Source organism: Zalophus californianus, chromosome 11 (genome assembly GCF_009762305.2).
Source record: "Zalophus californianus isolate mZalCal1 chromosome 11, mZalCal1.pri.v2, whole genome shotgun sequence".
Classification (NCBI taxonomy): domain Eukaryota; kingdom Metazoa; phylum Chordata; class Mammalia; order Carnivora; family Otariidae; genus Zalophus; species Zalophus californianus.
The window spans coordinates 48,603,756-48,624,568 of NC_045605.1; the positions used below are offsets into that span (position 1 = coordinate 48,603,756).

General features: G+C 41.7%; 2 protein-coding genes across 28 annotated transcripts in view; one reads left to right on the forward strand and one right to left on the reverse strand.

Moving 5' to 3' along the window:
• Positions 1–20,813, forward strand: part of DLG2 (discs large MAGUK scaffold protein 2) — a 2,208,086-nt gene that overhangs the window by 2,010,641 nt on the left and 176,632 nt on the right. The gene's annotated exons all lie outside the window — the stretch shown is intronic.
• On the reverse strand, positions 17,810–18,499 carry LOC113913994 (glutathione S-transferase P-like). Its single transcript, XM_035722722.1, has one exon. The coding sequence runs from the start codon at positions 18,458–18,460 to the stop codon at positions 17,879–17,881; it is 582 nt and encodes a 193-aa protein (XP_035578615.1). The 5' UTR covers positions 18,461–18,499; the 3' UTR covers positions 17,810–17,878.

Consider the following 20,813-nt stretch of genomic DNA (forward strand, 5'->3'; position numbering starts at 1 on the left):
TTATAGCAAATCTTTTTCTAATTCTGCTTTCCAATTTATGCCTTATACAAAAATGAGCATGTACTTGCTGCAACTTAATTATTTAGGAAAATGTACATTTATGGGCCAGAATTTGGCATCACCTCCTTTCTTCCAAAAATATCTCACAGTGAGTTTCTTGAGGGCAGGGATTTGATTCCATTTATCCTTGTGTGCCCAGCAACTGGCATGGTTAACTGATAGATACCAGGTAATACATTCTTCAAGGGAGGATGAAGACAATGTGAGATTGAGAAGTTGGGGAATAATTTCTATAGCTGAGCCTTGAAGATGATGCAGGAATTTACTACATATGCAGACAAGGGCATTGTGCGGAGATAGTACATACTAAGCATTGTTTCCAAAATAAGAATGGTCAGGGCGCCTGGGTGGCTCAGATGGTTAAGCGTCTGCCTTCGGCTCAGGTCATGATCCCAGGGTCCTGGGATCGAGTCCCACATCAGGCTCCCTGCTCCTTGGGAGCCTGCTTCTCCCTCTGCCTCTGTCTCTCATGAATAAATAAAATCTTTAAAAAAAAAAAAAATAAGAATGGTCACAAAATTTATGTTTAAGGAAAGCAAGGAAGGCCTCAATGTTTTTGCAGTGTTTTTTGCTCCTGGCAACCTGTTTATCTGGAGTTCCTTTCCTACTCCCTTCTTCGTCTTATCCCGGACTCTTCTTTTAAAATTCAGACTTCTTTGGGGCACCCGGGTGATGCAGTCAGTTAAGCATCCAGCTCTTGGTTTCGGCTCAGGTCATGATCTCAAGGTCCTGGGATCAAGCCCTGCATCGAGCCCTGCATCAGGCTCCATGCTCAGCATGGAGTCTGCTTGAGATTATCTCTCCCTCTCCCTCTGCTGCCTCCTGCTCATGCTCTTTCCCTCTCTCTCTCTCTCTCTCTCTTTCTCTCGCAAATAAATAAATAATTAAAAAAAATAAAATAAAATTCAGACTTCTTCAACAAATAAGAAAGAAAAAAGGGACAGGGAGCCACTTAAAGGACAGACACATCAACTAATTGTAATCAGTATGAACCTTATTAGATCCATATGCAAACAAACTGTAAAAAAATTCATGACATTCATGAGACAGAGATTTGAATACCACCTGGATATTTGATAAGTTGTTGGTGATATTTTAGAGGTGATAATGGTACTGTGGTGTTTTTCAAAATAGGTCCTTATCTTTTAGAGATACACACTGACATATTCACAGATGAAATTATTTTTATCAGAATAATAAAGGAGAGAGAAAATGAGTAGGGATACAAATAAAAACAAATCAATAAGTAAATAAACATTATTCGTGGGTTTTTTTTTCCATTGTTCTAGATGTTTCTCTTCCTGCCCTGCCCACCAGTGGGGGGTTTTGTTTTCTTGCTATATCCCAAATGCTCTAGGCATGTTTTATAACTATCTATGTATGTGGGTTGCCATCACCAGAAGGAGCTCATTAGTAAGGACTTAGATTTTTCTTTGTCCTCCCATCGACTGGCTCATAGGAGGGGCTCAATAATGTTGAATAGAAAGTTCAAAAAATAAATGAGTGGATACAGATCTCCAAGGTCTATATCAGGATGTGTGATTCAGGCTCCTCTTCATTTCTCTTATTTCCATCTGATTCTTAAAAAACAAACCTCAATTCATGTCCTATACAAAATAGTATTTTCTCATAACTGAAAGCCAGGAGTGCAACAGCCTAATTGAAACTAGATAATTCACACATTTGCGTTTAATATTCATGAAATGCCATGTTGTGAGGCCATGTTCTTAATTAGTTTAAGATAGCATTGTTCCAAACCTATTTAGTTGTTATAGAGATAAGGAAAATATAAAGAAAAACACTTTCCTTCTATTTAAAATTTTTTAATTAAATTATGGTTATCTGAAACTTTTTTGCATATAAATTTAGAAAACTCTGAGGAGATTTCCATCACCTTCCTTGTTAAAGTCTTGTGAGCACTCTTTCGGTCCCTTGCAGGTGCTTACTTTGTTCTAGTGGAAATGGTGCCTCTGAAAAGTATGGAATGGAAAGACTGGAAGGGGCTTTGCCAGGGATTTAGTCAGTGCTCCTGCCCTTGATCCAAACTATGCTGAAGCAGCCAAGATAAACAAAAGTCATCCCCATTTCTATTGCTTTAAGCAGTTTTTAAGCAAATCACTCATTGGTAGTATACTATTATTGGAAATATTTATTTCTGTTGCCAAATTTTTTCTCAAATAAATTTTTGGATATATATATATGTATATATATATATTAACAATAGAAAGCAATCCATCTGTCCCTCAGAATTCTTAGATAGTTACCCACCCAGAAGCAATCCAATGAGATGAATTTGTAACGATGTGCATGATATCCCCTAGAGAAACCTGTTTCACAGACCAGATGGGATTTTCTATTTTTTTAATAAAATTTCTCCATCTATGACAACACAAACTTAGAATTTCATGAATATGCGCATGAGAGAGAGCCCAAAGGGATTTGTTCCTTCTGTGGTATACCTATAGTTTCTGATACAAAAAAATTACAAATAAGGAATATGTATACCCAGACCTATTACGGTGTCCAATAATAAGTACTGAATATCCATATACTGAATATCCATATACAGTTATTTTTCTTTTTGTATGTCCAAAATCTGGCACAGGGCCTGAAAACAAAGCAAGAGCTCAGTAAATGTTGATCTTTCCTCCTACTTTTATCTTCTCCCAGGGGCTTTATCACCCACCACCACAAACATCCACTTCATTTGTGATGCATAAAGCAAGCCCAGGCACGATAAAAACATAGTAATGGAAGAAATAACTGTAACTAGCAGGACTTTGGGGCAATGTAGAGGTTAACTGGACATCTGCTTCCCTCTAATCTTCACTGGAACTCATTGGATGTTAAATACCTGACTTTAGCAGGATAAGCTGGTTGGGTTAGGTAGATGGGATACTGTACCCACCAAAATGTACATCATTACTCTAAAGATTGAGAACCAAAAGAATTTAAAGCACAGCTGTAAGGTTTGGGGTCTTTTGTTTTTGTTTTTATCATCTAGATAGAGTTCTTTCCACCATCTGGGTCAAGGCTTGGTTTTGAACTGTTTTTCTCTTGTAAAGCCATAACCTCTTCCACTGGCTTGCCCTAATGAAAAAAACCATAATTGCAAGTATTTGTTCTTTCATTCATGTACTCAGTTATTCATAAAATATTTATTTAGTGCTTACTTTGTTTAGCACTATTCTGGTACTAGAAAATGTCTAAAAGCTTTTTGCTTTGTTTGGTATTAATTTTTTGTTTGTTTCTTTATTTTCAAGTTTGGAACAGTTATCTGTCTTTCCGTTTCAGGACATAAATACACTTGTGGGGCCTTTGCAATGGAGTTAAAAGAAACAAAGGGCCAACACTAAAAGATTTAAACTTAAAACATAACATAAGCCGTTATGTTAAAAGGTACAAACTGTACTCTGGTTTTAATTAAGCAGGTCTAAGTTAGAAGGGCCAGGGGATCATTCTATTTATAAATGGGTTGTATTCTTCTGTGGGCCTTAATTGCAGGTTGCTCATTTATGATAGATGCATACATTTGGCATAGGAATGTACATGTACTTAGAGATACATATACATATATGCACAAAGAATACTCTTTCCCAGGGGGACAGAGGTCTAGATAGAATGTTTCTTTATAGATTTCTCAGCTGAAGTATGCTCTACACTGATTTGCTTTTATACGTGGTCTTCTGAATTGGGAAATTATCCTGGAGGCAAGAATATTATTTTATAGTAAATTAACAGGAACGAGTAATTTGAGTGAGTTTGTACAAGAGGCGGGGGTGTGCAAGAGGTAGGGCCATATCTGTTTTGTCTACCACTCCCAGGACCTAACACCCTCCTGGCTCAAGTTAAGCATTCAGTGAATAAGCAGATTAATTAATGCGAGCTCGGGATTGAGAAAATATTCTAATAGAGCACTTTGATGGGCCAGGAAATTCTTTGTCTAGAAAGTGAAGAAGAATCATTGCTGCCTGATAGTTCAATTAAACTCAGCAAACAGGTATTGTCTTCTAAGTTCTTTCAGGGACTGGAAGATGTAGTGCTGAGTGAGACAGGTCCCTGAGCTTTAGAAGCTCGCAGTCTAGCAGAAAGATAAATACATGTACAATTTTACTGCTATTTTGTTATCATTTAAATTATAATATCAGGGTATGAATACAATTATATTAGTGTTAACAAAATACAGAGGCCACCCAGGGAAAGTAACAATTATCTCTACTTAGAGGAGTGAGGGAAAGCTTCTCTGAAAGGAATGTCTCCACAGTGTTTTAAAGAAGTGAAGGACCAAGGATATCCCAGGTGGAATGAGTAGCCTCTACAAAGGCCAGAGACATGAAATAGCAAGGTGTGTTCTGGGCTCTGTATAGGTTGTTTTTTGTTTGTTTCTTTGTTTTTTGTTTTTATTACCAGCCTATAAAATGTGTTATCAGTGCAGAGAAAAGTGATAGGTGAGGATGGAGAGAAAGGGTTGAAAATGGATTTTCTATCCCTGCATTTTTACACCCTGACAGTTAGATGCTGCTATGCATGCAAGAGTCCTTTCACTCTACCTTCTTTCTACGAAAATCCTACCCTGCTTCAGTGCCCACCACATCTGTACTGCCAGATGTAGCCAGTGCTCTCCATTTAAATCCCTTCTTCTTGCATGGATTTCAGCTTGAGTTCTATCTTTGTGTTTTGTCACGTCATCTCCCGGGGGATTATAAAGTGAGTGGGAGGCAGAGACTGTGCTTACCCCCTCTCGATTTCTGCCCCTGCCTAGTCCTGGACCCTGGACCACCTAGAAGGAAATTAGCTACTTCTGGAGAGAGCATCACTAATTTCCCCAGCATAGACCCTAAAATTTTTGCATAAATTAATTGCGTTTCTAGACCCAACTGCCATGCTGTCAACTCGAATTTTCTGGTAATAAATATTTGTGAAGACCACTTGGAAGTGCCCATTTTTAAGATTATGTGCTGGAGACTAGGAAACTAAAATTCATCCAAACCTCAGGATTGACAAAAATGAAAACACAAGTTGTGTTTACAAGTGAATTAGAGAATGTATTAGCCTCACAGCAGCCCCATGTCTACCATCCTCCAGCAATGTACATCAATCTGAATGTCATGTCCTTAGACAGCTTTAGCTCTAATAAGTGTAGGTAGAACAGAGTTTGCCTATCACTTTAAATGGCAATAATTCCACTTCAAAGGGCAAATGAATGAAAATGCACTTGAAAACTCATCGAATGCACTGAGAAAAGGTTATCTGTTCTTTAATGTAGACAAAAGACAAAAGCTTATTTTAAGAAATTCTTTCTTGAAATTTCCTTTATTCATGTTTTTCTATATTTCATTCTCTTGATTTGTGCCTATAAATGCATGCAGCTTTAATTATCAAAAGGCAGATGTGCCTAAAGAAATACAAAACGGTGCCCACACGTTCCAGGTTGCCCAGGCCAGTTCCAGTGTATGTCTGGATTTGGAAGAAGATTATTGACCATAGGCAGACAAGGCCAGAATGAGATTATTGTATTGTTTAAGATCTGGTTGGAGAGGAAATGAAAGGTACTTCATTCTTCGTTTATCTTGTATAGAAGGCCGAAGCCCTGGCTTTGAATTGTGTCCATCCCACTTGCCAACAGTGTGACTTTCGGAAAATCATAATTCTCTCTTGGGTATCAGTTCTTCTCAGCCCATGGTGGAGTGGGGTGCTCAGCACCGGGATCACTTTATTACAGAGTTATATTTAAGTTGTTTCTAGAGGTAATCACTTGGGGAACAAAAGTCTGGAAACTCTCAGATAAAGATTAGTTGAAGAAAGTATGGATGCTCAGGTTCATGAATAAGAACAGCAAATACCATGACAACGTTATTCAAATACAAGAGAGCCTCTTGAGATGAGAGATTATAAACTTATTGTATATAACTGCAGGGGGCAGAAGTAGGTCTCATAGAGGGACAGTTAAAAGAAATTTCACTTTTTGATAATGAGGATCTGTCTAGCAATGGCTAGGCTGATCTAAAAAACAGTGCTACTGAAAGCATGAAGCAGAGAGCTGGCATACATGTTTATAAAAATCACATGGAAGGTAGTGGGTCAAGCTGGGCAGGAGCCTGAGAAAAATCCCAGTGGAATGTGATAGTGTTTGACTTTCTCCCAACACCCATGGACCCTTGTGTATGTCACCTTCTTGTTCAGTCCTAAAACCTATAGAGCTGACAGAGAACTCCAACCCTGTTTCTATGGCAGTGAACTCCTCATTCTCTGAAAAACATCCAGAGAACCTCCCAAAGGGCAATCAAGATTATTCATTTTCTTGTAGGCATGTTATGTAGTGGTTGGACAAAGGCACACCAGGTCTGGCTCTCATTTGTCTAGGGCACATGATGGTTTGAATATTTATTATTGTAGTTTGAACAACAAATGCATTTGAAATATGAAAGCAAATGGTAAACTTTACAGTCTTGAAGTTCTCTCTCTGATCTCTCCTTCTTCAAGCTTGTTTACTCCCCGAATCACGATGTCTGTCATATCCCTCCAGTCATCTTTGTCAGAGATAGAGCACCCAAGAGCTAATCTCGTCTTGAGAAAGTGTACCCCCTTTTTGTACTCTCCTTTACTCTGAGCTGTGTGCTATGTTGTACCTCTTTCCTTGCTCTATCTCTACAGCACAATGTCAAGTTCTTAGCAGATACTATGCCTGACATATTATACCCGCATTGCCTAACACAATATTTAACAGAAGCAGGTAACCCAAGTGTGGCTGAGGAATGAAGAAGAGCCCATCTCTTCCCTCCTGGAACCAACTCTACCAGCCTCTTCCTTCCATAATTCTCCTTCATGCTCCAGTTCTACTTTTATGAGCACTCAGTGCCCTCCTTAGGATTCCTCAAAGTTTTATCTTCGCCAACCTGAGCACTTAGTCATTCATGTGCACACATTTCATTTTTCAACACTTTTAAGGTTCCAAAGCATTCCATTTTTTTTCCTTCTCTGACTTTCTATTTATTGGAAGCTTCGTGTAGCCAGGCACCCTGCTGGACATGGAGGAATTTTTGACCATGCAAGAAAATATGGTTTTTGTCCTCAAAGTCTAGTTGGAACTTAGGCGATGTAAGCAGGCACTCACAGTGCCTGCCAGGTCTCGGTAAAGTAAGAAATAAATATTAGTGCTGAGTGATGGGCTTTCAGAAGAAGACCTTTTCCCCTGAAACAAATAATACATTATATGTTAATATAAAAAAAAAAGAAGAAGACTTTTTCAAACTGGAAGACTCAGAATATTCAGGAAGTACACTTAACTTCGGTTAGCTTTTGAAAGATAAATTGAGACTAGATCATAAGAGAAATGGGGAACACAAGCCCTTCAAGGAATATTGATATACTTTCTCATCTGATATTTATTTATTAATTCAACAAATATTCATTGAGAATCTGCTGTGTGCCAAACAGAGTCTAGTACTATGAGTTTTCTGAGGTCAAGTGTGGTTTGGCTTTCCCCTAATTAATCCCAAACTATCCATGACCTCATTCATTGCTATAGCTTTAGCTACTACCTCTTAGCATGCAAAAGGCGCCCAACTCTACCTGTCCACCCCCAGAATCTTCTAGTTAGTCTAATCTTGAATCTCATCTTAAGGGAAAGTGCAGTATGACGATTATGCTCCACCCACTCTGTGCCAGCCATTCCCACTCCCCCACCCCAAAGGCACCAGACACCGTGAAGCCTACAGAAGTTATAAAATGCAGACACTTAATTCTTTGCAATTATATAACCTCTGTAGGTAGTATAATTATGAATGTGAAAAACATGTTTTTAAGTGTCCCTCTACACCACTGCTGCCAGTTTGGGACTGGAGAGCCATGGAATAACATGGACCAACCCACAGGATGACAGCCTGTGTATCAGCAAACCCTTCCTCACTATTAATGATGGCACCACTATTTCCACTCCCCGAATGCATACCACTGGTCAGATGCTGTGCTAGGTGCTTTCTGTCTGCTATAGCTCATCCTTCCAGTAGCTCTAGAGGTATCTAGGGATACATAGATGAAAATACTGAGGCCACAGAAACAACTTGCCCAAGGTTTCAGGTCTAGTAAGCAGCAGAAATTAGGATGAGAACCCAGATCTGTTTGGTTTCAAATGCAGTGCTTTTGCTACTACATTACAATAGATGTAGGTTAATAGTTTTCAGTGCCTCGGTCTTTCATTTGGAAAGTAGGGGTGAATTCTTGTCCGGATCTGCTTCAGAATTACAATGCTCTTGACAACTGAGGTTTCTCAAGGAAAATCAACAGCCTAAGAGACATTGTTGCTGTGCTGAATGATGGATGCGATCCAGGCACTAAGGTTAATGGAATTACCATCCCAGAAGTGGTTTAGGACCCAAGTGACACCTGAGTCAGAGCATGCAATCTTTAGAGGAACTTCTGGCCAAGCAAAACCCATGAGCTTTCATGCATTTATTTACACACTCAATGAGTACATTGTAAGCTTCTACTGGACCACACACACTTGGTATCTGCACTGATAATGCAAATATAATGTACCTTTTTAACAGGGTGTCCTTCCAGGTCTAATACATATTTAGTAGACAGATTGTCTTGGGAACTAATGTACCCTTCCAATTTATGAGGAGATTTCCAGCCACAATGGTGCACCAGCAGAAGGAACAATGAAAACAATAGCTCTCAACCTCTGAGATAAGATTTTGGCAGCAACACAGTATGCCATACCCACTAAGGACAGCATCTGAATGGAAAAAGCAAAAGTACTTGGCATTAGACAGTCTAGGGCTCAAGTCTGAGCTCTGACATTTAAGAATCTGCCGTGTAATCTCAAATTATTTAATCTCTCAGAGCCTCAGTCCTACAACTGCAAGGTAGAGATTCTGCCCATTGAATTGGTTGTTTTTTCACTCAGTTTAACAAATATTCATGGAACCTTAAATCAGTCAGGAAAAGAGACCACATTTTACGTATTTTAAGAAGAAAGAGATATAATTTAGGATATTCATGGGCTTAGTAATTATTGGAAAGTTTGGAGGAATGATAGTCAGGGGGTAGGGGCAGCTATCCCCAAAGAGAGAAAATTGAAGAAGGCATTTCCTGAGTCATAGTTTCTCACTGGAGAGTAACAGTGAATTGTGGAGTCTAAGGAAACTGTGAGAGGCTAAAGCAGTGGCAGTAATGCAAAATCCTCTGCTGGTCTGCCACCGCCCTTCCACATCCCAAAATTCACAAAAGTTACTCCGATTGGAAGACACTAAGCTGGCACCCTGCTGACAGGAGATTCTGGGACTATGGTTCTCAGGCTTCTAGCCCCTGAGATACAGTGGAGAGCACCCGGTGGGTAAGTTAATGATCGGCTCTGAGGGCTAGTAGAGAATAGCTTGAACAAGCACCTCTTTTGTGCCAGGAATTGTTCTGCAGGTACAAGGGTGAACAAAGAAACAAAATATCTCCTGCATGTGGTTCACATTTAACTGTGGGAGACTAAATGAGTTGATGTATTAACACATTTAATAGAGCTGGGGACATGGTAGGTACCTTAGAAACGGTTGTCCCCTTCTTTTAGGTCCCACACTGGCCCACTCTGTCTACTCTCCATGAGATTCCTGACAAGGCAGATAATTCACAGATTAAAGAGGAAAGAGCTGAGGGTATCCCTCTGAGGCCAAATAGTGAAGTTTTAATTGGCAGTGTTTGCCTTTTGCAGATAGAGCCTCATTTTAATTTGTATTGACTTTGAAGGCCATTTGGACATGCTTCAAAGCATGTGTTCTCTCAATAGATAACATAGACCATCTTTAAAGACATTTATCAGTAGATGTGCATATTAACTCAGTCCAAACATATTGAAATACAAAAGTTCCATAGAGATACAAATACTGCCTCCTCGCAGTAGGCATGAGGTTGAGAGATGAACATATCAGGACATGCAATTAATGTGTTCACTTACATAAATGATTCATTTATTCTGTCCTGAGCATTTGCCAGTCACCTCCCTATCTGTCTCCAACCCTACACTTTGTTCCCTGTCTTGAGCCAGGCATATAAGAGGCAGTTGATTCACATAACCTCCCATTAAGGCAGCTCTGTAGTGCCCTCCAGATCTGGGATGAGGGTTGTCTAGAGCATCTAGAGTTGCCTTTGTCCTTAGTCCACGCTCTGGACCACAGCAGAAAGAACACAAGCTTGGGAGAAGTCATGACAAGTGTATGCACAGGGAGAGATGGAAGGAAAGAGACAGAAAAGGAAGGTGGGGGGAGGTCAAATAGTATAATTTTATCACCTTTCTATCTTCATCACTCCTTTCTACCTGCACCCACCCACACACATGTTCCTTAATCCTTTCTCCTCCTGTCAATACTGCCTTGATAATTTTTATGTATGTCACCTTAAATGTCATGCGTGACTTTATGGTCATGTGAGCAGTGTTACCAAGGTAAAATGGTGTACCAAATGTGCTCCTGGGAGAAAATGTGGTAGGTAGTTCTCTTAAAAATTGTTAGTTAAAAGAAACGTGGGGCCTTAGATACAAATATATACACACACCGCCGTTGAAGGCAGCAGGTGCTGACGGCCAAACAAATCTCAGGGCTCACTTCACTTTCTGGGCAGCCACGAGTGTGAATTTTGAGTGAAATTTCTCAATTTGAAATGTTAACCCCTGATTCATATTTCTGAAACACCATGAAGCTAAAGAAGATGTAGTTATGGGTCAAACATGGTTGGCATGCTGCTAATTTGTGCCTACTTTGCAACATTTTCTGTCCTATAATCTGAATAATGTTTTTACACATTATTGTTGCTGTATATTCTCCCCACGGGCTAAGAGCCCCTTAAGAGCTAGGTTATGTCTTATTTCTACAAGACTGTCGACCACCATGGTTCCCAGGACATTGTAGGTGCTCAGAACACACACACACACACACACACATACACACACTCACACACACACATCCCTATACTTTTGCAGATCTCCCTTTTTTTGTAAGTGTGAGCCTCTGTTTACCCATTAGAACAATGTTTGCATCTTAGTCTTCTCAGCTATACAACATTCATTTGTAAAATCCTAATATCAGTCATCATAAGTCACAATAATAATAATTAATACTTGCAAAAATATTTTATTTGGTAACTTAATAGTTAGTTCTTTTCTTTTAAGGAACTTATAGTCTACCTGATATAAGAAAAATAAGCAAAAGTCATTATCACATTGTCCTGTTTTCAGGTTTAATTTTTAGGGGATGGTATGGTGTAAAGAAAGTGCTTACAGATTCTAGGGGCAGATGTAGGTTTAAGTCCTGTCACTGTCATTTGTCAGCCACATAAACTTGGGCAACTCATTTCATTTGTCTGGGCCTCAGTTTACTCATCTATGAAATGGGAATAATAACACCTGCCTCATAAGATAATTATAGGGATAACATTAAATACTGTACATGTGACCTTACGATAAAAATTAAGTAAATGTTTCATTCTCTGCGGGGAGGGAAGGGCATCTCACTTTGTCTCACTTCTTTGACCCTATGACTATACATGGGAAGTAGGGCTGTATATTTGATTTTCAAAAGCAGAAATCACAATCATCTAGTACATATGGAGAAACAGAAAACTCTCCCATATCTGGATAATTATGTAGGCCAAACTTAGAAAAACAAAGTGGAATGTGAATGCTTGTTATCCAGTCCTGGTGTTTATTATTATTATTACCTTGAGTATTAGACCTTTTACACAAATATCAAGAGCTGATCCTGCTGAGAGTCTTGACCTAGGAAATGAGTGGTCCGTGGTGCCTTCAGGGAGGTTGGTGGAATTATGACTTCAGTCTTACCATGCTGGGATGTCCGAAGGATATCCAGAAGGAGACACAGCCAAGTTAGGCAAAGCAGTGGAGAAGGTGATTGATGGAAGAGCAGAGTGCTCAGGGAAGTGTTTATGGAGAAAGGAGAAAGTGAGGAATGGAAGATTTCTATTAGCCTTTGGAAAACTCCTCCTGTGGCCTGGAGTTACAGGAATTTTCTGCCTCTGCTTGAGTAGACATTCCATTCTGGGACAGACCTCCAATTTAGGTTTCAGCAACTAATAATAAGTCAAACATTGGAGAAAGGCATTCTAAGGTCCCCAAAATGAAAAGGAATGGCACTATCTCTTCACAGTTTACAATAAAATAGGCCACATATTAGGAAGCAGTTACATAACAATTCAGTTTAGTATGAGATCAATACAATATGGTTTAGTGTGGGATCACATTTACCAATGGCAGGTACTGAGAATTTGACGAAGGGAGGAAGTGACTCATCCATGTCTTGTAGCGTGTGGATTAATGCCAGGCTCTGTAGCCAGATTGTCTACTATCAAATCCCAGACAAACTGCTTACTTAGCCTTTCTGCTCCCCAGCTTCCTCGTCTGTAAAGTGAGGGTAATCCCCACTACACAGGGTTGTTGTGTGCAAGTAGAGACAGTCAGAGTCTCATTGGCAGGCCAAACAGTTGAGTGAGATCGTGAGGAGATAACCAAACCCTACTGGCCTGCGAGACAACAGCCTTTCAGCACCTGAGGAAATAGTTATCAGGAGAAAGATTCAGGAGTAGAGTCAAAAAGGGAAAAGGAATAAACCCAAGGAAGTGGGGGGATATTTGGACTCTTGCAGACCCACTAGTTTGGGTGTAGAACAAGGATAGATAAGGAGTAGGAGGTAGCAGTTTACTTTCTCATTTTCTTTCTTGCTCAGTCTCATTGATCAATCCCTATATGCCTCACTTCTGTCATCTGTAAAATGAGGTAATAGTACCTACCTTATAGACTTGTTAAGATTGAATGAGTTTACGCATGGAAACCTCTTAGAATGTTATCTGACACAAATAAATGTTCACAACATGTTAGCTATTATTTTTTTATTTATTTTTGTTGTTATTAAGTAGGCTCCACACCCAGCATGGAACCCAACACGGGACTTGAACTCAAAACCCTGAGATCAAGACCTGAGCTGAGATTAAGAGTCAAACACTCAAAAACTGAGCCACCCAGGTGCCCCCATGTTGGCCATTATTATGACTATTATCCCACAATCATTTATTGTGTTCCTAATATAAATCACGAAATGTGACAGGCTCTGAGATGTGGACATGAAGAAAGTTATGGGCAGCCAAGGCAATACGGGATAGCAATCAAGAGGCAGCATCTGGACACATGGACCTGGTTTCCAATATGGGATCTATCATTTAGTTTCCTCCTATGTAGCCTGGAACAAATGTCTACTTCTATTAATTGGGTGATACTAACACACACCATAGGGTTGTTGGGGGAAGAAATAAGATGAATCTCCATATGAGGCATTCACTATAGTTCTTAGCAAATAGTTAAGTGCTCAATCCTGGAAAGACTGAAGAAAACATCACAGAGATGGTGAAACTAGGTGCATAAAAGGTAGAGAGCTGAGAAGATATGAAAATTCCAGGGCTATCCAAGGGGGAAGATATTTTTCGAAGTCCTCTGTCGTATTTGTTAAGCAATGTTCTCGGGGCGCCTGGGTGGCTCAGTCATTAAGCATCTGCCTTCGGCTCAGCTCATGATCCCAGGGTCCTGGGATCAAGCCCCACATTGCGCTCCCTGCTCAGCGGGCAACCTACTTCTCCCTCTCCCACTCCCCCTGCCTGTGTTCCTGCTCTCGCGCTCTCTCTCTCTCTCTCTCTCTCTGTCAAATAAATAAATAAAAATCTTTAAAAAACACACACACAGTGTTCTCAAGCAGTAGGGCAAATTGTGAATAAGAAGGTGGGTCACCTGAGCAAAGGCGAATTTTGCTAAGCTAAAGGATCTCTTGTTTCGAACAAGAAAATATATTGCAAATCATTTAGCTTCCGAAAATGAAAGTCAAATGGTATCCATTACAATTGCAAAATATACTTTCGCTACTAAGAAATAGCTGTGTTTATTATCATTATAATCCTGTGAAGTTGAGAACAGACTTAACCTTTGATCTCTTTGCTGGCAGTTGATAGAATTAACATAATTATAGTTGGTTGGACCAATTATTTTTGGAAGACTCTTTTTCTTCTCTCATGTATCTGTATGAGATTTAGATTATCACAGTAAAGCCTCATTTTTCAGAAATAATAAGGTCTCTATGCGTTTTTCCCCAGCCTTCTTAAGAATACAAGAACCATAAAAATCTTTCAAAAAGCACGTTAGACACAGAAAGTGTCCAGTTTAAAACACATTGGGGATTCACTATCAACAAGAATAAGGAAACACTATGCAACCAAACTATAATTGAGATCGCACAGATGTAAGAGAAATAGCTAACTTGGGGGGCACTTCTTGCTAAGCGTTTTCTAGACCTTAGCTTTCATGTGCTGGTAATCATGCAATCTAGGCAGCTATGGCTACTAGTCTTACTTCACAGAGGGCCAATAACTGGCCCAGGTTCCCACAGCACAGTCACATCTTCTTTCCTCTGCAGCCATGTTTTCCTAGATATGTGTGTTTCTGAAAAAAATCTGGGTTTATTTCCTTTGGCAACTCTGGGTATTCCCTTGGCCTAATGTCTTTGGCAGTGAGATCGTAAGAGTAGAATATATATGAAAGCAAGGATACTATTGTGAGCAGTGTCACAAAGGCAAAGTTTACTGATAAGATTTACCGAGTAAATATCTGGTAAACCAAAGCTTAAACATGGTGTGAGGTTAGGGGGAAATGTTAATGGCAGAGGTGAGATTAGAACCCAGGTCTCTTAGATCCTAGATGAACAATCACCTAATGGATATCAGCCTTTCACACTGACAGTGTCAGGGGGCTCCTCACTCCCCCTCTAATAGTGGAGTTAGAGAGCTAGAGAGAAACCAGTTCAAGAGCTCTGTCCTTTTCTTAAGCTCTCTAACTGACTCGCCAGGCCAGGCACTAATGATATAATGTTTAAGACCTTTCCATTGGAGTTGTAGCAGCAAGAACTCACAGACAGAATGAGACAAACACCAATCTAAATCTTCCAACAAAGCTTTGGGAACACAGGTGAAAGAGCAACTATTGCTAACTGAAGCTTCATGAAATGTTGACTAGAAGAGGCGGCACTTGCACTGGGTCTTGGAGCATGGGCAGGATTCAGGAGTCACTAATGGGGTAACCAGTGGGAGGGGCCTTGTTGAGAGAAGGCAGTGTGAAAATCTGAATATTGAAGATTCTCCCTCTTGGGGGGGTGAGGGCAGGGGGAACAAATGGTAGAAGGACAGATGCCTCTTTCTGTGGCATTTGGTAAAAAGTGGTTTGGGGTTCATGATCTAAGAATCATTATCCATTTGGTGTTGGGTACATCTGACCCTAGTGTCACATATCAATATTTTAATTCACTGATGGCTTCTAAAGTACAACAAAAGGTTGTTTACCGTCTGTATCAGGATCAATGCATTCCCTTAGGAGGGAGGGAGGAAATGATTTTTCTTGAGGAACGAATTGGTAATATAGTTGAAAAAATATGAAGATAAATTAATTTTGACCATAGAACACATTCTGACCCGTAAAATAACAAGTTCCCTCTATCCCACCTCCACACATTCTTCTCTCCTTCCCAGAGCCTGTCCCCCCACCCCTATTCTACTAGGACAGAAAGTAGGCAGAGGAATAATGAGTGCCAGGTGAGGGAGGAAAGTTCTGACTGCTCCCCAGCTTCTTGTCCCAGCTGCAGAGGCTAAGAAGGCTAGAGAGGAGATCTGGCCACATCTGACCAGGAGGAAATGATGGATGGAGGGTCCCTGAGGCTCTGAGAGAGTCCTTCTCATCTGCAGAGCTTCCACCAGGCCTGGCAGCATCGTACCCTGTAGTCTCTTTTGTTCAAGCAGACTGACAATTTTGGGAAAGCGGTATTTCATTGGAATGGGATTTTGCTGGAAGTGGATTCCGTGGTAACTCTTAATGAGTGTCGCCCTGCTGACTGTTCAGGGTTGTGTTCTTCATGCCATCTGTTATCATTTCTGAGTTCTGCACACAGCCAGGAAATGCTGCGAGATGTTCCCCTGAACTGTATAGTCTCAGACATGTCATGGCTGGATGAGCTGTGTGCTGACCAGGATGCCTCTTGTGCCAGAGCCCCTCCTAGAAGGCTTGGGTCACATCTGCAGAATTACTGTGGCATTGTTCAGGCATCTTTGAGGAGGTGCCAGGACTTGAATAAGCACAACTTCCCCAGAGCACTGTGATTCCAGCAGCTCACTGCTGAGAAAGTAAAACAGTATGGAACAGTAATTCAGCAAAAAAAAAAAAAGTATATACCAGAGCAACGGACTAGATCTTTTTGGATTTGAAAGTGGGCAGTGAAACTGACAATCTGGAAGGGGAAAGCATTAGTAGTCCAGAGTATAGGGGAATGGGGAGCTGTTGCAGGGTCTTAATTGACCTAAGCACTCTAAGTTTCCTCTTTTCTTTAAAGCAGTTGCATGTGAATAACAAAATCAAATCAAAGACTCTTGAGGATTTATATTAATAGTTTCTTTTAAACCCACACAGTGGATGCATACATGTATAAACCCCGAGGTTAATGAGCAATTGCCATGGGGTGCCTGGGTGGCTCAGTAGGTTAGGTGTCTGCCTTCGGCTCAGGTCATGATCCCCAGGTCCTGGGATAGAGCCCTGTGTCGAGCTCCACACTCAGTGGGGAGTCTGCTTCTCCCTCTCCCTCTGCCTGCCGCTTCCCCTGCTTGTGCTCACTCTCTCTGTGTCAAATAAATAAATAAAATCTTTTTTTAGGATTTTATTTATTTATTTGACAGAGACAGAGGTAGCGAGAGCAGGAACACAAGCAGCGGGAGCAGGAGAGGGAGAAGCAGGCTTCCCCCCAAGGAGGGAGCCCGATGCGGGGCTTGATCCCAGGACCCTGGGATCATGACCTGAACCGAAGGCAGATGCTTAACGACTGAGCCACCCAGGTGCCCTAAATAAATAAAATCTTAAAAAAAAAAAAAGCAATTGCTATGAGGTCTACACAGGGGATGACACTCATCCATCTGGTCCAAAAGCATGGCCCAGCTGACCCAACATGAGCACTCTGACAAAGCCTCTCCCCTGCAGCTTAGCTATTAACAAGAAATGCTGGATAGATTGTGATGAAGCCAGTAGCAATGTCTAGCCCATCATGTTCATGATCTCTACATCTTCTCCTGAAAAGCTGAATCGGAAACATCCACATGCATTTTTATTTCCTTCTTCTTACAGTCTTTCCTTCATTTATTCAACAGACGTTTATCCATCAGTGCAGGGTTGATTATGGGCTGGGGACTGAACTGGGTGCTGAAGCTGTGTTTTTAAGTGGTCATACCCTAGTCCTTAGTGGTGAGGAACCGAGTAGTCACCATTACAACACAGTTTGGTGGGGAGTGCTAAAATAAAGAGAAGTGCTGGGTATCTCTGTAGGAACACAGAAGGTACCTCATTTACTAGACATCAACTTCATGCCAGGCCACCTAGGCCTGAAGACCACCATCTACCCTCACATGGACTGGGGTCTCACAGCACCCTGCTCCACAATATAGATGCAGTTGACTATGTTATTTGTTTCCCGTTGTTCTGGGCCAATCCCTGAGCCATCTCACCCATGCCTCCCATCTCCAGGTGCTCCCAAGCTGACCACACAAGCCAAATTCTGGGACCAAGTTCTTACTGCCTCATGAATGGGTTAACTAGCTACTAGTGATATCCTGAGGGAATGATGCCATACATTAAAATGAAATGATTTCTCTTATTTCAATTTCTGCAGTTTTTTTTTTTTTTTTCCTCTCTTGGTGTTTATTGGTTCTAAAGGCCAGGCTTTCTCCCAGGGGAGGCTGAAGGGGCTCATATCTTTTGGGCTCCGTGGACAGGGCGGTTCACGTGCTCGGGGGAGGCCAGGTAGGCCTTGAGCTTGGGCCGGGCGCTGAGGCGCGCCACATAGGCCAAGAGCAGGGGGTGGGAGTCCAAGCAGCCAGGGGCCAGGACCTGGTGATTCAGCAATAGGTCCAGCAGGTTGTAGTCGGCGAAGGAGATCTGGTCACCCACCAGGAAGGCCTGGCCCTCCTGGTTCTGGATCAGCAGGGTCTCAAAAGGCTTCAGGTGCCCCGGCAGCTCCTGAAAATACTTGGCCTTGCCCTCCTCGTAGCTCCGATAGATGAGCTGGCTGCAGTGCCTACGGATGTCCTCCACGCCATCGTTCACCATGTCCACCAGCGCCGCCTCCCGCTCGTCTTTGCCGTAGAGCCCAAAGGTGCGGCCCAGGTGTCGCAGGATGGCATTGGACTGGTACAGGGTGAGGTCTCCGTCCTGGAACTTGGGGAGCTGCCCATACAGACAGGAGGCCTTGAGCGGGCCCTGCAGCCAGCTCTCCTTGGTCACCACCTCCTCCTTCCAGCTCTGGCCCTGGTCAGCCAGCAGCATGCGCATGGCCTCGCAGCGCCCTCGGGTGGGGAAGTAGACGATGGTGTAAGGGCGGCATAGGTCTCGGTGACGTGGAAGAGCAAGCAGGAGGAAGTGCTCTGCAGATATTTTTAAACACCCATTAGAAACAAAACTTTGTGCTGGGGCATTAGGTGTTACAAGAATAGCTAGGACATGTCTCCTATCCTTGTCAATTGTGTCCTCAAGGAGGGAAGGGAACACACATGTGGTCATCAAATCCTAAGCCAGGCCTGGGTATCATAGTGGAATGCTCTGTGAGTGTGCAGTGAATAAAACTGCTTTATTTTGACCAGAGGACTCAAGAAATATTTAGATGAGGAAGTGGTAATTTTTCTGAGTCATGAAGATTGGTTAGAATGTCATCAAAGAGAGAAGCAGCATTGTCATAAGGGAAAGAAAAAGTAGAATTAAAAGAAATTTTAATGGCAACGTCCAAAATATGCTCAAAATACTCTTGGTGTGCTTGGAATGTTACCAGGGAGGGTTGTCAGTAGGAGTTAAGAAGGAGAGACTAAGGGCAGATCACAAGAGCCTTGAATGCCAGGTTAAGGCATTTGAGGTACATTCTCTGATATTCTCGTTCTAACCTAGAAGCAGAGTCTAAAACGGTCCTTTAACTTGATTGGTAAAAATTAGGATGAGCGGTGCAATAAGGATGGAATTTGAAAAAAAAAAAAAACTGTTTCAGGAAGTCTCAGTCCAGTGGGCACCCAATCTAATACACAAAATACTATAAATTCAGCCTTCTAAAATTTAACATTCACCAATTAAAAAAAAATCTCTGAGCCTTCCCCTTCTCCATGGTTTATTCTCCTGCTTCTTGAATGTGCATGGTCACTTGTCAACAGATAAAGTGTATTTATTCTTGTATAAAATATTCTTTGTGAAAATGCCCCCCCCAGAAATTCCTCCTGTGATGGAAATGAAGTGAATAATATTTTACCAGATTTTACGAATGGATGTGACATACATGGTGATAGTCACAAATCTAGGAATTTCCAGGTGGCCCAGGGTATAGCCTGCTTGGATTTATGGAGAAAATACATTTAATTCAGGACCAAGAAAAAGTAGCATAACATACATAGGAAAGATTTGTGCTGATTAAGAGAATTGGGTATGGATACTTGGGAGGCAGAGAGGAGAGGTAGTCACTGGCGTTGGAAGATGGTTTATTTGTGAGTTGGGTCTTCTGTCTCTGGAGGAGGTAAGAGCAAGTGAGATTTGCTGCAAACCCATTGACGTTACCTGTCACATCCCCGTGTCAGGTTGGTTTAGTTTGTAGTTGCTGCATTACAATATGATGTAGCCTAAAATGAATGTTAAATCATTATAATAATACTGGTCTACCAAAGAGAAGTTACCATCTCTTTGTCGTTCATGTAGTTTCTCATATTGACAGTCATTGAGTTGTATCCACACCTACAGTAGCACACTCCACTGGGAAGTTACTAGATTGGGATTCTCCTCCGCCACCACCGCTTTCTAGCTGTGTGGCTTTGGGCACATTCCTTGACTTCTCTGAACCTCAGTTTTCAATATGTACATTGAGATAAAAATATCACATGAGCTTCTGGAAGGATTAAAAGAGAACACATATAAAAGCTCACAGATATGGGCTAGTTATGCACAGTTTTATTTTTTTTAAGATTTTATTTATTTATTTGACAGAGAGAGACACAGTGAGAGAGGGAACACAAGCAGTGGGAGTGGGAGAGGGAGAAGCAGGCTTCTCGCAGAGCAGGGAGCCCGATGCGGGGCTCGATCCCAGGACCCTGGGATCATGAGCTGAGCCGAAGGCAGACGCTTAATGACTGAGCCACCCAGGCTCCCCTAGTCATGCACAATTTAGTGGGATATGAAGTCAAAAAGAACGAGGGGTGCCTGGGTGACTCAGTGAAGCATCCAACTCTTGATTTCAGCTCAGGTCATGATCCTGGGGTCCTGGGATCAAGCCCTGTGTCGGCCTCCCTGCTCAGAGGGGAGTCTGCTTGTCCCTCTGCCCCTCTCCCGCTCATGCTCTCTCGCTTGCACACTCTCTCTCTCTCTCTCAAATAAATAAAATCGACATTGGGGAGGGTATGTGCTATGGTGAGCACTGTGAATTGTGTAAGACTGTTGAATCACAGACCTGTACCTCTGAAACAAATAATACATTATATGTTTAAAGAAAAGAAGATAGTAGGAAGGGAAAAATGAAGGGGGGGAAATCGTAAGGGGAGACGAACCATGAGAGACTGTGGACTCTGAGAAACAAACTGAGGGTTCTAGAGGGGAGGGGGGTGGGGGGATGGGTTAGCCTGGTGATGGGTATTAAAGAGGGCACGCTCTGCATGGAGCA